This window comes from Myxocyprinus asiaticus, chromosome 17 (genome assembly GCF_019703515.2).
Source record: "Myxocyprinus asiaticus isolate MX2 ecotype Aquarium Trade chromosome 17, UBuf_Myxa_2, whole genome shotgun sequence".
Taxonomy (NCBI): domain Eukaryota; kingdom Metazoa; phylum Chordata; class Actinopteri; order Cypriniformes; family Catostomidae; genus Myxocyprinus; species Myxocyprinus asiaticus.
The window spans coordinates 23,943,016-23,961,452 of NC_059360.1; the positions used below are offsets into that span (position 1 = coordinate 23,943,016).

At 37.4% G+C, this 18,437-nt stretch overlaps 1 protein-coding gene across 1 annotated transcript in view; it reads right to left on the reverse strand.

The window, feature by feature from the left end:
• The window catches only part of ldah (lipid droplet associated hydrolase), a 43,396-nt gene that overhangs the window by 2,451 nt on the left and 22,508 nt on the right, over positions 1-18,437 (reverse strand). The window contains exon 5 of the mRNA XM_051722490.1: positions 1,834-1,916. Within this exon, the coding sequence (XP_051578450.1) occupies positions 1,834-1,916 (83 nt within the window). The remainder of the gene's footprint in view (positions 1-1,833; positions 1,917-18,437) is intronic.

Here is an 18,437-nt window from a genome sequence, read left to right on the forward strand (position 1 = left end):
ACGTCCTGCATTTCTCATGAAGCTGATACGAAAGAATGACATATATCCTGACACCCATGCAGACAAACAGACAATGGTTTTCAGAGACATCGATGGAAAAGAAGAGCTTCTTTCCTTGATGGAATTTTAGGTGGGATGCAAAGATCAGACCACGCAAACTTGCTAATATCATCTGATCGGCTTCCAGGCTCAAGGGATTTTCACAAGGTATTTGCGAGACTTCTGAAAACAGTAGTCTGAGTGAGTTGACCACAGAGGTGCTAAGTGTAATATGAGACAAAGGTTTTAAGTATGGGATTTTTTAATGGTAACAGGGTGAAAGCAGTGAAGACATCACCTTTTTAACTGATGACAGATATAGTCCATCAGCCATCAGCAAGCCCAGTCCTCCACCCTCTCTGCATGTGTATGTGGTCTCTGGTTTGCATCAAACCATGGTATTGAAAGGTACGCACTTAGGCTGGGTTCTTCCGCCCATGTTTCCATTGAGAAAAAGGAAGGTTATGTGGAGTGCATCTATGGAGGATTTGATCTACAAAATCTGATTTCTTGCCAAGTATTTTTTTATACTACTATTATTATTGAGATTGACTGTGGGTTTTATCTGCTGCCACCATATTTACTGTCAGGGTCCAAAATGTGCTTTCGCCACATCTGCCAATGGCATGTTAAAGGGATAGTTCAACCAAAAATGAACATTCTCTCATCATTTACTCACCCTAATGCCATCCCAGATGTGTATGACTTTCTTTCTTCTGCTGAACACAACAAAAAAATATTTTAAGAAGAATATCTCAGCTCTGTAGGTCCATACAATGCAAGTGAATGGTGGCCAGAACTTTGAAGGTCAAAAAAGCAGATAAAGGCAGCATAAAAGTAAACCAGTGGTTACATCCATATCTTCAGAAGTGATATGATAAGCGTGGGTGAGAAACAGATCAATATTTAAATCCTTTTTTACTATAAATCTCCACTTTCACTTCCACATTCTTCTTTTGTTTTTGGCGATTCACATTCTTCATGCATATTGCCACCTACTGGACAGGAAGGAGGATTTATAGTCAAACGTGACTTAAATATTGATCTATTTCTCACCCACACCTATCGTATCACTTCTGGAGATGGGTTTAACCTCTGGAGCCGTATGGAATACTTTTATGCTGCCTTTATGTGCTTTTTGGACCTTCAAAGTTCTGGCCACCATTCACTTGGATTGTATGAACTTACAGTGCTGAGATATTCCTGTAAAAATCTTTGTTTATGTTCAGCAGAAGAAAGAAAGTCATACACAACTGGGATGGCATGTGGGTGAGTAAATGATGAGAGAATTTTCATTTTTGGGTGAACTATCCTTAATTCAGAAACTTTACCAGCAGCCATAAGTATTTCTTACCAGCCACAAAACAGTATTTTGTATGATTTTAAAATGGAAAAAAGTGTTGCATGGTGTTGTAGCTGTTTTTTTTATTATTATTAAAAATATATTTTTGCCTCTGACAATGGGATTATTTAGCTGTTTTTCCTTGCATATTTGTGACAAACAGCTTAGATTATTGTGCCTCTCACATGATCATATTCAAGATGAGCCATTCACTCAAAGAAACTACACAAAAATGTCACACAAATGTGAAGACACTTGATTTTGTTTCTCATATTTTCGTTTTGGTGGTTTAATGTGGGGAATATTTCACATGTGTTGCCAATAAATAAATAAATACAATATGTAAAAGTAGTTTAGAATGAAATTAAGGAAAAGAGTGTATTCTGAAAGTTGACTTATATTTGCAGTGAAAACAAACAAACTGATATCTGATTTAATGGTATGATCATTACCTTGCTGAGGTGTTGACGTATGGTTAAGTTGTCTCTTTCTACAACCAGATGCATTTCGTGGCTCTCCATGTACATACCATTTGCTGTAGAGACAGAGAGAGAAACAGAAAAAGAAAAAAAAAACATAGACACATTTAGTGGTACGTTACAAAATCACAATAAATGATGAAGTGCAAACAGAACATCGTAAACATTTACACATTATGCACAACACAGCAGCCATGGCGGGTTGACTAAACAAGAAAGTATCAATGTATCCAAACTCTGCCGCAACCTCAAAGGCCAACGCTCGTACAAACATAGAAACAGCAACCAGATCATGAGGATTACAGCTGTTCCCGTTTACATTTACTGTGGATGTAGACTGACTAACAGTTTAACGATGCACAATGATGTCATTGTTTTGAGGCTCAGACTCTGTGCATTGAAATCAGGTGTGTCATTTGTGAGCATTTCATTCTGGACTCTCAATGATTCTCCCAGTGCAGGCCTTGTAGAGTGGAAGGTTTTTAAAAAAAATACCAAACCAAATATACAGTGGCCCCAAAAAGTATTTGGACACTAATGTCATTGCATTAGATAATAATATATCAATTTTGCCATATTTTCAACCAACTGGGCACATTAACTATCCACATGTTTTCCATGGAAAACAAAAGAACACAAAAGGAGATGTAAAGCAAATTCACCATTCACTTTCATTGTATGGAATAAGATGCAATGAAAGTGAATGGTGACTGAAGAATTAATTCTGCCACTCTTATTGTATTCCTCATGTGGTTTTGGAATGATATAAGGATGAGTAAATTATGACAGAATTTTCATTATCCCTTTAACTGTCCAAATTCTTTTTAGGGACCACTATATATACAGTATTAGGAGGGAAACATGGACAGGAAAGAGGAAAAATCTTTCCAGGAGAAAGAAACTTGATCCCCTTGATCTTACATTCCATTAAATGTTTTGTTTTTTGGGAATGAGCAGATTTTATTAAAACCATTAGTTTAAGGAAACACATTGGGGTTTATTTATTTATTTTTTGCCATTTTGTCAAAATTTTGTATCAAATTAAACAAGTGAATCTGCTTATTCAGAAGATATCAGTTCTCTCATTTAATATTCATTAGCATGTTCGCATATCAAATTCTAAACCAGACTAAAAATGATACCTTCTTACCTCAAAATTGTTTTTGTCCTGTAAATCCTTTATATTTCTACACACTGATCATCTCAAAAAGGTGGTTCTCATGTATGATAGGGATTTCACCCCTGTAGCTAATTTCTAATTGGTTAAACTGATGGTGTTGCGACTCACTCTGTTACAACACTGCCCATTATGTGAATGTGTGATTCTATGTACACACATGTATGAGTATGTGTGGGTTAGGGAAAACTCCTCAAATGACTTGCTTTCACTGAGTGAAGAGGAAGTGAAGGTCTAATCACACATTTGCACGGCTCTAATGCTATCATATTATTCATGCTCCGTGTACTATATCACCCAGCACTGTTAACACATTTCACAGGACTGAGAGCCTGATACTAAAAGGGGAAAAATGTGAGTAATCTATTTCATCCCTTTCCTGAAGAAGAAAGGCATGGAAATAACTTAAGGTTAAGTGAGTAAAGTTACGCTATGTTTCATTATTAAGTTCATCCTTAATGTTTGTTCCCTTACACTGGAGAGTTTAATTCAGAGCCATATTTTACAGCTCAGAGGAAATGATTTTTGGAAACGGGGAAAACTTCTATGCAGAAAACTAAGGGGATTCCCCATCTAATTTGTGGTGCTTGCTAAGGCAATCAAAGCATCACTATTACTATTGATCATACTTAGGAGTAAAGGTTTGTTCTAATATCTTAAATTAACCCTTTAAGCTCAGATTTGCAGAGAGAAAAATAATTATCAAAATAGTAATAACTACAGTCTTGACCATAACAAAATAGGTATCATTTTAAAGCTTAGAAACTGTTATTTATAATGCATGTAGGCATTATGACCAAAACTGAACAAGTGCGTTGAAATTTGCAGACACATCAGAAGTGTTCCGTTTTGATCATTTATTAATAATTTTGCACTGTACATATTATTTTAATTGGAAAAACATAAATGATAAAATAGCCATGTGTCACGTCGTTGGAAAACTCTCAAATTGTAGAATCCAAGCAGCCTATTTGTTTTACTCAGACAAAAATATAGCAATATCTAAGTACATGTCTTTGACATACATTTTTCATGTAAACAGGTGCTGCTTATAAGCCATGTTTTCCCTTATAACTTCACACAACATAAAATATCACATTTCATTACTTAGAGGGATTCCCATTCAAATGAGCCCACACACAACATAAGATGCATAGATCATTAGATAAACCACATGAAGCACAATGTGCACACAGCACATAATGTTTTCTCTGGCTAAAAACACATTAGCTTTCCTGGATCAGATGACTTCACTGAAAATTATGTAGTACGTTCATGGAATGGAATGCGAAACCAGTCGTATTAGGATTTAGATTGCTGCAACCAGAGGTGGAAGTCATCCAAATATGGACAGAGAGGATTGTTCACTTTAATTACATACGGTCACCAGGAGATGGCTCCAAGGACATGACACTGTCACAGATTGAGAGGCTCAGGACCCAAATGCAGAGTGAAAAATAAAGGTTTATTAAATACAAAAATCCAACATAAAACTCCCACGAGAGGGAAAAATAAACAAACTACCCCGAAGGGGAAAAAGGGTAATCCAGGCTGGGGCAGGGGGAAACAGGACTGACTGGACCGAAACAGGAACCAGGTGGGGGAAACAGGATCGACAGGGAAGACTGAACACACAAGCAAGACCGACTGGAAACACTAGCACACAAGACTGAAAACAAGACAAACTGGCACTGGACAGCAAACATGGAGACATGAAGTGACAAAAACAAGACAGGACATCTGTGTGAGAGTTCGGCCACACACACACACCCGACACCTTAGACCGAAGTGACCGAACCTCAGCACAACATGAAGACAGCTCACTGTAATGATGCTTCTGCTGCTGGCAATGGCAATGACGAAGATGAAGTGTAGAGAACCCAAGTGCAGTAATCTAAACATGTTGACTAAACAAAACAAACATAAACGACTTGACTAGACTGGACTTAACATGGCTTGGCTTGATTTGACTAAACTTGACTTGACTACATAGCACAAAACACATCCACATACATTCAATACTTGACAACTAGACAATGCAAACATGAGGGCTTAAATACAAGACATGGGAGAACATAAACCAATGATAAAACAGAACTGATAACAAGCTAATTAAACAATAAACCAATGAAAACATGACACATGAACATGGAGGGAAAACATGAAATCACATGACAAGGGAACAGGAACTAAACTTTTCAAAATAAAAGACATGAATCAACAAAATACACATGACACTCACGACCCAACCAACTGGACCGGACAGGGATGAGATGAGGAACAAACAGGACCAACCGACTACACAAGACTGACTGGATCACACAAGACACAAAAGACTGGAAACAAGACGAACTGGCACTGGACAGCAAACATGAAGAGACTAAAATAGGGAGAGAAATCAACAGGTTAACAAGAGAGGGCAGGTGTGACTAATAAACTAATAATGGGCAAACAAGGAGGCGGGGTATGACGTAAGACAGAGAGACACACGGCAATACGGAAACAAAACAAAGCCACATGCTCTCACAAGACAACAAAACACCCAAATGGCATGAAGGCACATCGCCAAGACAATGAGGCGATATACACCCATGCCAACAGACAAACAAGACGAGAGAATGTGTAGCAACGCCAAACAAAAAGATGCCACACATTCTCACATTAAACGAAACCTGAATGTACATCGCGAAGCAAACGCCACACAATGCATTCAACAGGCAACAAAAACAAGACAGGACACCTGTGCAAGAGTTCAGTCACACACACCCGACACCTTAGACCAAAGTGACCAAACCTCAGCACAACATGAAGACAGCTCACTACCCGAGCGTGCCTGTGTTCACGAGACAGACAAACTATTGACACGAGTGCATACTGCCAAGATGGCATAAGCGCAGTGCACCCACGTCAATAACAGACGAGTGTCTAGTTCCCGACACAGACCGAAACAAACCAGACAGGAATTCAGGATCCAGACACCATGCTCCCGACATGAAGAGTGCATGGCAGGGAATACAACCGAAACCGCACACTCACACAAAGACAGACAACGAAACACAAGACAGACATGGGACGATGATGCCCCTGTCCTGTCAGACCAAAACCCAGACTGACAGAGTGACAGAACCGTGACAGACACAGACTCAGTGATGGCTCAAATTACACAGATTGGAACTGAATGAGACCTCTTTACTCATGCCTGCATGCTTTGGAGAGTCATTGTTGTATTTGCATGTGCAATTAGTTCTTATGTAAAATTATTATGTTTTATTTGTTTGGAGAGGCTTTTGGACACTTGGATACATTCTTTTTGTAATGCTATAACTTTTTATTGTTTTGTCGTATCAGCACAAAATTTTACTCAGTAACAGGTAAAATGATTGGGAACAAAACAAAAGCAATTTTTCGGAGCTATCCTGAGGTATATAATGTCAAATCAGAAAAACCCCATTGATTTAAACTGGATCAGAGAATGTTTAAACCAGAGGGTTCAAAGGGTCATGAAACTCTTTCATTTTTTTTTAGATGCTTACAGATATGTACAGGATGCACTCATTAAAAACAATTAAAGCACTCGCTGTGTTTATTGTTAAGGGTAAAGTGATTATTTTTTAGTTTTTCCAGTTTAAAAACGAAACTTGAAAAAACAATGAGGTATATGCGTAAACTCTGAGTTGTGGTTGGTTGTACAGTACACGTATATGCAGGGTTGGGAGGGTTACTTTTGAAATGTATTCCACTAAAGATTACAGAATACATGCTGTAAAATGTAATTTGTAATGTATTCCGTTAGATTACTCAAGGTCAGTAATGTATTCTAAATACTTTGAATTACTTCAAAATCACACACAGACGTGACAGCATTTCCTGCCCTGCTTGAGCTCAACAGCACTCACAAGTAGAGATATGTGAGGGGCTTTGTAGTAAGATCGCATAACAGCGGAGAATTCAAAATCACACGTGGACGAGACAGCGGTTCCTGGCCCAGATTTGAGAGCAGACTTTTACACAGCACCATGGTGATGGTGCATTAAAGTCATGTCAAAAATATGGTATTTACGAGTTAAGCGCACATGAATGCCACCACAAAGTCATAATTACGAGTGGGAAACTCAGGATTTTCTTCAAGCCATGACCAGGAGGACTTGAACGCACCATGAGATCGGAAACACTTGTCAGAATGGACCGCAGTCAATAACAGGACCAGAGTGAGCACGTTTGTTGGCCGAAGTTCTGCTACTCGCACTCCAACTATAAAGCAGCTTAGAGACGCACATATTCCATCGCGTCTTATTGAAATTCTGAAAAACTCAAATTCAGGTTAACTCTCTTTTTGGTTTCCTTTACATCCTGCAAAGGTTACCAGGATTTAGGCCTACAGGGTTTACCAGTGCTCCGTCATCAGTACAATGAAGGTGAAATACTGGATAAGTTTACACAGACAAGGTAAGTAAGCAATTTTATCACAGTAGAGGCATGTTAACACGTATTATGTTTAAGTATTGCAGCTGTACTTTTGAAACAGTGTGGGGTCATTTGGTGCATGCTCTCACTTGCCAGCACGCTCACTGATTTTTTTTTGCAGTGGATCTACAATCAATGGAAACCAAACCTGCAAATGCGTCCTATTGTTTGCCAGTGATGAAGAAGGTCTTTATTAAGTTCAACATGTGTACAGCTTGAATGGCACTGCAGGTAAAGATTTTACCATCAAAAGACTTAGTAGCCTACACACACACACACAAAAAGTACCATGGCATTACCATGTTTTTTTTTTACCATTACTTGGGAGCCCCATGTTAATACAGTGGTATACGAATAAGGTGAAGTACCATAGTATTCTTTAAATTACCTTGAAGCACCATGTACACTGAATTTTATATGAATGTGGTAATCATATATCAAATTACCATGGTAGTACCATAGTATTCTTTGAAGTACTTTGAAGCATGATGTAAATACAGAATAGTACATAAATATGGTAATTGTTTCTCAAAGTACTTTGGTATTACAATCTGATACCATCAGATATCACATTGTTATTTCCCAGATGTGCCCAAAATACACACACACAAGAAATTTGGCCTCTGATCAGAAGCTTCCAGTACAGAAATACAACAACAAGACACAGAATTACTGGATAAGTGGAATAGTATATGTACAGAGTTTTTATACAGGAATGTGCAAAGGAAATTATGTTCAAATGATTATGGGTTTGTATAGGTAGCATGAATAAATATGACTTTACATATTTTGTTTTGTTTTTTACATGCATATTATATTGCAACATACTGCATACCTGAATACAGTATTGCACTATACTGTACTATGCTATACAATGGCTTTAATAAACATTATGTGTATACGTTTTTAGATGCTTTGTTTATGACAGTATGTTCTGTGCATCTGGCTGAAAAAATATTAAGTAGCTTAAATGTATCAAGCTACTTTTGGTGTGTAGTTTGTTGTGTAACTTGCTACTTTCTCTGAAGTGTAGCTTTTAGCTTACCTTAACAAATTTTTCTGTTGAGAAATTGGTAGCTTAGCTTGGTAAATTGTTTGAGTAGCTTGCCCAACACTGCCCAAAACTCTTTTGTTTTCTCTCAAATGTTGATGTGCAGCCATTTCTGTCGTGAGTGAAATGTGCCTGACCCCCTGAAACTGCCACAGAGTCACAGTGTTTACACTTTTCTGAGAAATTAACCTACAAATGGTTTACTCATAGTTTTTAGCAGGAATAGGAGAAAATACTTTAACACTGAAACATGACACACTTAAATCAAATATAATTTTTTCTTTTGGTCTGCAAGTAAATTATAGTCTCACAGAATAAAAGCACATGTGTGCTATTTTTGCATTTATTGATTATGCAAATTGCATTACTGTATATATTTTAATGCAAATATATTCTCAAATAATAATCTTGCAGGTGACACAACAAATAGATAGATGGATGTACAAGAAGATAGGAGGAAAGCACTGTGAGGAGAAGGTAGGGGGAGAATAGTTGGTTTTGTAGAGGGAGACGGGTATGCCAGTCTTGTTCTAACTCACTTATCTCCAGGGGGGTGTCGGGCTGGGGGGTTTGGCAGGGCATAACATTCCAGTCAATTTTACACATCCTCACACATGCACCTAGTTAACAACTGACTGGAGAGGTGGAAAAGAGGGGTCTATGCACAAACACACAGACACAGATGCACAAAGACACAAACAGACAAACACATGGTGATATTTTATTGTCTCGTTTGTGTGTCCTGGGTGCCTCCATGTGGCACGGGTAATTCAGAAACAAACAAGGCACAAAAACAACCATATGAACTGTCTAAGCGCTTAATTGGTGGTTATAATGCATCACTAAGCTAATTGTGAAACTATTTATCAAAGTAATATCTAATCTTCTAAGACTTGATTGTAAATTGATGGTAATAAGGTTGCTTTGGTGGTAATATGTAATATGTTACTTGCACTGGCCTCACCAAAATAGATAAATAAATACAGTAAATAAACAAACTTATACACTGCATTTTTGGCAACACATTTTTTATTTGCAGCAAAAAAACAAAAATTGTTTTTAATTTGAAAGAATTGCAATAATGGCTGGAATTTATACAGCAGTATCTCCATGAAAGCTTTAAATTCATAAACACAATTTTTTCCCCCTGTAAAATTATGGCATATAGTGATGATTTTTTACCCATTCTAACTGATGTGTTCACAAATTATTCTTGCAATTTGTCTTTCTTTCAACCACATGTACAGTGTCAAGAAAAAGTATGTGAACCCTTTGGAATTTACTGGTTTTTTGCACTAATTGGTCATAAAATGACAAATCTTCAACAAAGTCACAAGAATAGACAAACACAATGTGCTTAAGCTAACAACACACAAACAATTATAATGTTTCATGTCTTTATTGAACATCCCATTAAACATTCATAGTGCTGAGGAAAAAGTAATTGAACCCTTGGATTTAATAACTGGTCGATCCTCCTTTGGCAGCAATAACCTATTCTTAGGATGTCTGGTGTGAACAACTCTCTTGAGGTCGTTCCACAGCATCTCTATTGGGTTAAGGTCTGGGCTCTGGCTGGGCCACTCCAAAAGGTGAATTTTATTTTTATGAAGCCATTCTGTAGTGGATTTACTTCAATGTTTAATGTTTAACATTGTCCTGCTGCATCACCCAACTTCTACTGAGCTTCAGCTGGCACACAGCCACCCTGACATTATCCTGTAGGATATCTTAATAAACTTGCGGTGCTCTTTTTACACCATTCGTAGTGCTGTGTGTTCTTACCAAAAATTCAACCTTAGTTTAATTAGTCCACAAAACACTTTCCCAGTAGTGTTGTGAAGTGTCAAGGTGGTCTTTGGCAAACTTCTGGAGCGCAGCAATGTTTTTGTTGGAAAGCAGTGGCTTCCATCGTGGTGTCCTGCCATGGACACCATGCCTGTTTAATGTTTTCCGTATAGTAGACTCATGAACAGAGATGTTAACCAGTTCTTATGATTCCTTCAAGTCTTTAGCTATCACTCTAGGATTATTAATTTTTTTTTTTTACCTCATTGAGCATTCTGTGGTGTGCCCTTTGAGTCATCTTGGCTAGATGGCCACTTCTAGGGAGAGTAGCCACAGTACTAAATTGTCTCCATTTATAGACAGTTTATCTAACTGTGGACAGATGAATATCTAAGCTCTTGAGATAAATTTATAAACCTTTCTAGCTTTATGCAAAGCAACAATTTTTGATCATAGGTCTTCTGAGATCTCTTTTTTGCGAGGCATGATCCACGTCACCAGATGCTTCTTGTGAATAGCAAACTCAAAATGTTTGAGTGATTTTTATAAGTCAAAGTAGCTCTAACCCACACCTCAAATATCGTTTCATTAATTGGATGCCAGGTTTGCCAATTCCTGACTCTAATTAGCTTTTGTTGACAAACTTAGCCTAGTACTTTTACTTTTACTAATACTTTTTCCAACCTTCACTGTGAATGTTTAAATCATGTATTCAGTATGTACAAGAATACTACAATAATTTGTGTGTTATTAAACAGATTGTGTTTGTTTATTATTGTAACAGATGAAGATCAAACCAGGTTTTAAGACAAATCCATACATAAATGCAGGTAATTCCAAAGGGTTCACAAACATTTTCTTGTCATTGTATGTCAGCCAGCAAGATAATTTTACCATGGTGGCATATTTACATCTGCAGAATTCAGAAAAAAACACAGCCATGCTCAAAACATCACATAAAACAAAATTATTATGTTTGCAAGGCATAAAAACACTTTGTACTGTACATGATCAATTTATGTAAGATGTAGTGACAATGCAGAACTTATCCCATAGGGAAAATGAAAGTTCCTTTAACTGGTACAAAACTCTCACACACTGGCCCAAGGCCATCCTTACTGTTGTGCCCTGTTGTAAAAGACTGTTGTGATTCAAAGAGTAGAAGAAACCCTTGCAAACAAAAGCTTTTAAATGTTTCATCCTGTTAAGTTCAAGATGCAGATGGGGAACAAACTGTTTTCTTTTAATGTCTTCCACTGTGCCTAATTTGCCTCTTTATTCTTCACATTTGCTTTAGATTTTTGCCCAATTGTCATGTTGATATTAATTATACCGCCACACGCTCCTCTTCTGGTTCTAAATCATACTGAAAACGATCTATTTACTTCTCTCCAGTCATTTTGCATTAGCTACACAAACAAGAGAGTTTCAAGTTCATTATTACAACCGTCTGAAGTACATGGACGCAGAACATACAACGTATCATCTTGTTTCACCGGTGGTTTTACGGACCACAGAGTCTCAATGTGCTTCTCTTTATTCTATTTCCCTTAAAAAGAGCTTAACGAATGCGACAGTTATATTCCCCTTTCCAATTCAATAACACATGTCGTAATAGAAAGCCACATCAACTGAAATACAATACAGAGTTTTTTTCTCATTCTGTTAAATAGAGCACAAGGTGGGTGGCCGTGTTCCACTGCAACCCATATGAAGTCACTTGCCAATTTGGAGAGCAGAAATTTTGGTAAGCTACACCAAAAAACAAACATTGAATTAACACCTGTCAGCACGTTTTCATTTGTTAAAAAAAATACCCCCCTAACAGGATATTCCTATTTGACCCTTTTGGGTGGTGTGTGATTTCTTTTTTTCATGATGCATGACACCTGTGTCAGGCATCCCTATGCCCAGGTTAAAAAATTAACTGATTTATTAAGTCAAGTGATTGCAGGAGAATTTTACACATGGAGCATTTCATCCAACAAGATCACACGGGAAATCGAAATGTTACTTCTGAAAGTTTGTGCACCCTGAAATCAGTCCAGTTCAGATGAATTACTGACAAGCGCCATACCCCGTCACACATTTTTGTATCAATTCAAGTGTGACCACATTTCCCTCTAGTGCAACTGATATGGTGTTGTTCAAGCAACATCCAAGACATAGGTTCTGGTCCCATGGGAACCAGGAAGTAATCATGTTCAAAAAAGTAATAGCGAACCCAATTTTGAGTTAGCATTTTCTTTTGTTTAATAAACAAAATATATATAATTTTATCCCCTTTTCTCCCCCAATTTTGGAATGCCCAATTCCCACTGCTTACTAGGTCCTCGTGGTGGCGCGGTTACTCACCTCAATCTGGGAGGCGGAAGACAAGTCTCAGTTTCCTCCGCTTCTGAGACCATCAATCTGCACATCTTTTCACATGGCTTACTGTGCATGACACCTCGGAGACTCACAGCATGTGAAGGCTCATGCTACTCTCCGTGATCCACACACAACTTACCACACGTCCCATTTAGAGTGAGAACCACTTAATTTCGACCACGAGGAGGTTACCCCATGTGACTACCCTCCCTAGCAACCGGGCCAATTTGGTTGCTTAGGAGACCTAGCTGGAGTCACTCAACACATCCTGGATTCAAATGCGCGACTCCAGGGGTGGTAGTCAGCGTCAGTACTCGTTGAGCTACCCAGGCCCCTTTTGGTGTTTGCATTTTCAAACTAAAATGACATTTTCCCTTCACTGATGGTTAGGTTTAAGGTTTGGGTTAGGGTGCATGGTTAATAAAATATGCATTCCTGTTGACTGTATTACATCATTTACAACTAAAAACACAACTTGCTTTTGGCGCCACTCTGTGGACATTTCACCCGGAAACTGGAATTCAGACGTGCCCATATGTTTAATAACACTTCTATATCCAGCCACTGGGGGCACGGATTTGAATTTTGGTTAGCAGACCAATTTCAGCAGCAAAACTTTTTACCTGTTGTTGAATTCACAGTGTGATTCATCATGCCTCTACTATAAGGAAAGGTCTACATTTCTGACATATTACTATCAAAAATGGGTAAAAATGGGAAAAGAACTGTTGTTTCATATGGGATAAAAAACATGAATTATTGGGGGAATTTTACTGCCCTCTGGGCTAACACACAGAGTTTCAGATGTGTTTCTTGGCTCTCAAATAAAATGATTGCAATAATAAAATAATATAATTGACTTGCCCATAATCACAATGTCATAAAAGGACAAACCTTTAATATCAGGCAGCAAACCTCTCTATGAAGTGTGGAAAATCAGGAATCTGAGTAGTCAGCTTTGACATGATCAAGAATATCCTTAAAATTTTGCAACCTGGTCTCACAGTGAAAATGTTACTCTATATAAATTTGTGCAAAACTTATATACATGTATCCAGGTAAAATTCCCTGCAGTTTCCAGGTGAAATGAACACTAGAGGCGCTACAACAACTGTGTGTTTATTTACTTTCACTCAAATCATGACTTCAATGGCTAATTATGACTTTATAGATACGTATTTTTCTCTCTATTACTCAGACCCTGCTATGTTATGATATCGAGACACTTTTACTCTTAACGCATCTTTTGAAAAATTATACATTTTATCGCTTGTGTTACAGACCCAACGACTTTGGACTCGGATGACTGCCTTACAAAACCAGACAAGAACTCAAGCTAACATGTGACACGACAGAGATGCTGCACGAATTGATGTGGTTGCTTCAGAAAATGTGCTTTTCGTTTCGCTTCTGCATTTTAAAACACTACCGGTTAATTGCTGTTAAGGGTAAGGGTGTCTGTTTTGTTAAACTCTCATTTCTCTTTTTGGACATTATTGGTTAAGTTTAGGGTAAAGTTTTAGGTTAGGGAGGTATGTTTTATTAAAACCTCCATCTAAAATTCACCTTAAAAACCTTGTCTGATTACAACTTCACCCCCTGCTGGACATTTCACTTGAAAGGTGCAGCCAAATGTGTTATGAGGCATGTAATTTTTTTGCTAATAAAAACGTTGCAATGCTCACATAAATTTCATGAGACCAGGCTGAAATCTTGTATATTTCAGTCCCTAGTTTCCTTTGTACACTGAATTGTTTTGTTCAAATTAAATGAATTTACTTTAAAAAAACAACAACAAAAAGAAAAACAATTGTGATGCAAAAATGCTATATTCGATACATCACATCACATCGTCTATGATCATATCAGACAATAACAAACACAACAATTTTTAATCCACAAGCTTTGTAGGACCTTCAAAGCTGACCATAAACATTGCAGTCCCCCTTCCACCTCTGGATTTTTAATTTTGAATCCATTTCAACAGTTCTAATTTGAAGCTTTCAAAGCAGATCCAGTTTCTTTTTGCATAACTGCAACAGTGAGTATCTCCAACACCTCTCAGACATCCCACTCTAAATACAATGCAGATGCCCCCTTTGGTACTGCATCTTTCCATTGTGTCCTGTTCCATCTAATGGCAACTACTAACACAGCCTTTTTGAGGATTGGTGACTAAATTGTTGCAAGACTTCCTGATGGGTTCTTCTGCTGTCCTCTTGGTATGTGTGCATCAGCTATGTAAAAATTAGTCACAGCTGATGGATGATAGTGCTATTTTTGTTTGTCTTTTTGGGAAAAATACCTCCAAAAGTACACTGTGTAATGTGATTCTCGAGGTCTTGACAGAAAAGAACATCTGCATGGTAATAGATTAAAACTGTAATGCCTGATCTTGAAAATATCAGTTTGCCAATGCCAAGATCCTTACACTGAAGTTCAGTTTTGAAACTGACAAGTCTCCACACTGGAAAAAACAAGGAATCCACAGTTAAATACATTCCACTAGATGTTCCTATTGTGTTTTAAACATCCATGATGATGAGAAATTGCGAGAAACCACAAACAATTGATCGACAGCCAAGTAAGCTTGTTATACTGAAAGGCTGATGTGTGTTTTGACTGGTGCCAAATCCACCAATGTATAAGTGTTCACCATACTGGTCGAGTCCCCAAGAAGATACAGGTGACTAGAAAGAGAACTGGATATGGCTCAATGTAAGGTGCCAGGAAGGTAAAGTTTATGACTTTAGCTTCTAGGTTCCCAGAATCAGGTCGATGTTACAGGAATAGTTTACCAAAAAATGAAAATTCTGTCACAATTTACTCACACAAATGATGTACCAAACCAGAATGACTTTCTTTCTAATGCAGAACACAAAAGGAGATGTTTTACTGAATATACTGGTACGTCTTTTCAAAATAGTGGCAGTGGATACTGCCATATTTTAAAGCTTAAAAACATACCCAAAAGTATCCTAAAAGTAGTCAGTGTAGCTTGTGTGTAATTTAGCAAATCTTCTGAAGGCATCCCAGCAGCTTTGGCTTGCATATTCACAGCAAAACTTGGATTGTTTTGCGCTAAAACAACATGACTTCTCATGTGAGCACAGGTGCCACTGTGAACAAGCTTCTCTCATAGTGCGCATGAACACAACGAACGTCAAGATTTTAAAAATAACTTACATTTTTGGTTATTTCTCACCAAAACATATCGTATGGCTTCAGAAGACTTGGAAAATGATGCATGAGTCGAATGAACTACGTTTGTGATACTTTTGGGGACTTTTTTAAGCTTTAAAGTGAGCTGCAATCAACTGCAATTATGTTTAAAAGACGGACCAACATACTCATGATAACATCTCCTTTTGCATTCTGCTTAAGAAAGAAAGTCATACGGCTTTGGAACTTCAGCTGGGTGAGTAAAATGTGACTGAATGTTCATTTTTGGAGGCTTACTTAATCTACTTGCAGCCATGCTCTAGTTACCCACTTTTACCAGGTGAGCCAAATTGTGATTGTAACAGCAATATGGAATCAAGACACAGGAGTTCAAAAGGTTGAATCTCCTGGTTATCATAAATTAGGCCAACAGAAGCCACGACAGAAGAGTGAAAAACTTTCTTCAATCATACAAAATTGTCATGAGAACTGGCATAAGTGGTGAGGTTAGTAAAAACAGAAGCCATGTGAAGTGGAGTGTTGCAGTCTACTAAAAGGATAAAACACATTAGAACCATTAAAACAGCTACATAGCTGTTTTCCCAGCGGATCTACAAGCAGGCATGCCTCACTGACGTTTATGCTTTTAGATGCTGAACGTTGATCTTTGCACGACAGACATTGAGTGCATGCTCCACACACAGTTAACATCAAAATATCAACATTCTCAGTTTCAAGGAAAGGGATTTCTGAGCAAATAAATCCTTAAATGTGCCCAGGAAGTTCTAGCTAATAGCAACATGCATTCTTAATTAAGTCTGTCAACTCGCCATTAATTATGTATGTAATACAAGACAGAGAGTGAGAGCAGCTTTTTGTATGCAGTCACGGGCCAGCACTCAATGGTACAAAATGCACGCACGCACATCTGCACGCGTACATACGGAACCACCTGGGCCTTTTTGAGGGATAACAAGAGATTTTCTATTAAAACTTCCTCAAAGCAAAGTATTCCAACATTTGTTGGTATTTAACAAGACCGTATTAGAGAAAATTAGCACAGAAAAAAAGAAAAGATAAAAAAAAAAAAAAAACATTTCAACTGACAATAGATGAGAAGTGCTAATGATTAAAAGCATGTTCACGAATGCTGTCTGGAATAAACCTCAAATTCCCTGTGCAACTACAGTGCAAAATAAATAAATAATAATAAAAAATAATAATAATCATTTACTTTGTTTTCATCTTGTTTTCCAGTAAAAATTTCAAAATTACATTTACTTGAGAGCAAAACTGTAAACGATATTAAAGCCGAAGGGTGAAATTTCTGTAAATGTTTCTTTTTTTTTAAGGATGTTTATACAGGATATTTTAGGGATGCACCGATATGACATTTTTTGGTCGATACCGATTTTAACAAAAACCTATAGGCTGATAACGATACCAATATTTTGCCACCTACGTATTTTTTGATCAGATCACTGTTTAACATTGGAGTGCTTAAATTTTTTTTACAAAGAGGTACAAATCTTTTTCACTGTTCTAACAATATTTAATTTCCATTAAACACTGGATCTGTTGGCCAAAATTTCAAAGAGAGCCACAGTGAAAGATAAAAACAAGATAAAAAGATACAAAATATAACAAAATATGATAACATGATAATTGATACGAAAAAAAGGTTATTTTGTACTTCTAAAACATTTTTGCAGTTCTATTTTTACAGTCTATAAAGGTCTAGTAATTGCGCTGGACCATATTGCTATTTCAATCTTAATTCAATCAATCATGCAGCATTAATGTATATCATACCGATATCTCAGAAGTCAAAGTCTGCTGGTTTCAAAGCGTTTTGGATGGTTTCCCTCATCATGTAGCCTATAGAAGTGCCGCTTTCTGTCACAACTGTCAAGTCTGTTTAAGGAATTTAGTTTTGATTGAAGTGAGAAGGAGAAAGAATAAAAATGTAATATAAATATGTTCTCAGGAGTGTCAAACCTTCTATGTATAGTGGCTATTATTATTTCTGGACTGTGCATTTGAATTCACAGTTTTGAATCAAGAGTTTTTACAAAGTGCATTACTAATTAATTATAAATAAATCATCAGTTTTTTATATCAGCGTTTTCACGGTTTTAATTTGGTCAGTAATTGGCAGATAAATATTGGCAGCCGATACATCAGTGCATCTCTAGGATATTTTTAAGTATATTACATCTGGATATTTTTACTGGAAACCAAGACAAAAACACTGATCAAGTAAATTATTTTTTGCAGTGTAGAATGGGATAATAGAAAGAAATAGTGAGAGCAAAAGGGAGGAGAGAGATAAGAGAGAGAGAAAAAAGAAAAAGAAATAAAGTAAGAACTGACAGCATAAAAACAAAAGAAGAAAGTAAGGGCAAGCGAGAGAACTGGTTCTTCACCGAGCGACTGGAGAGTGCAGCTCGCACTAATGCCTCTGGGCTCTACTGAGGCCTCTTTGGCAGAGACTCTCTGGCCATCACAACATCCATCACTTTCCTCCCAGGACAGACAGGGAAAACACTCAGCCTTTCACCTAGA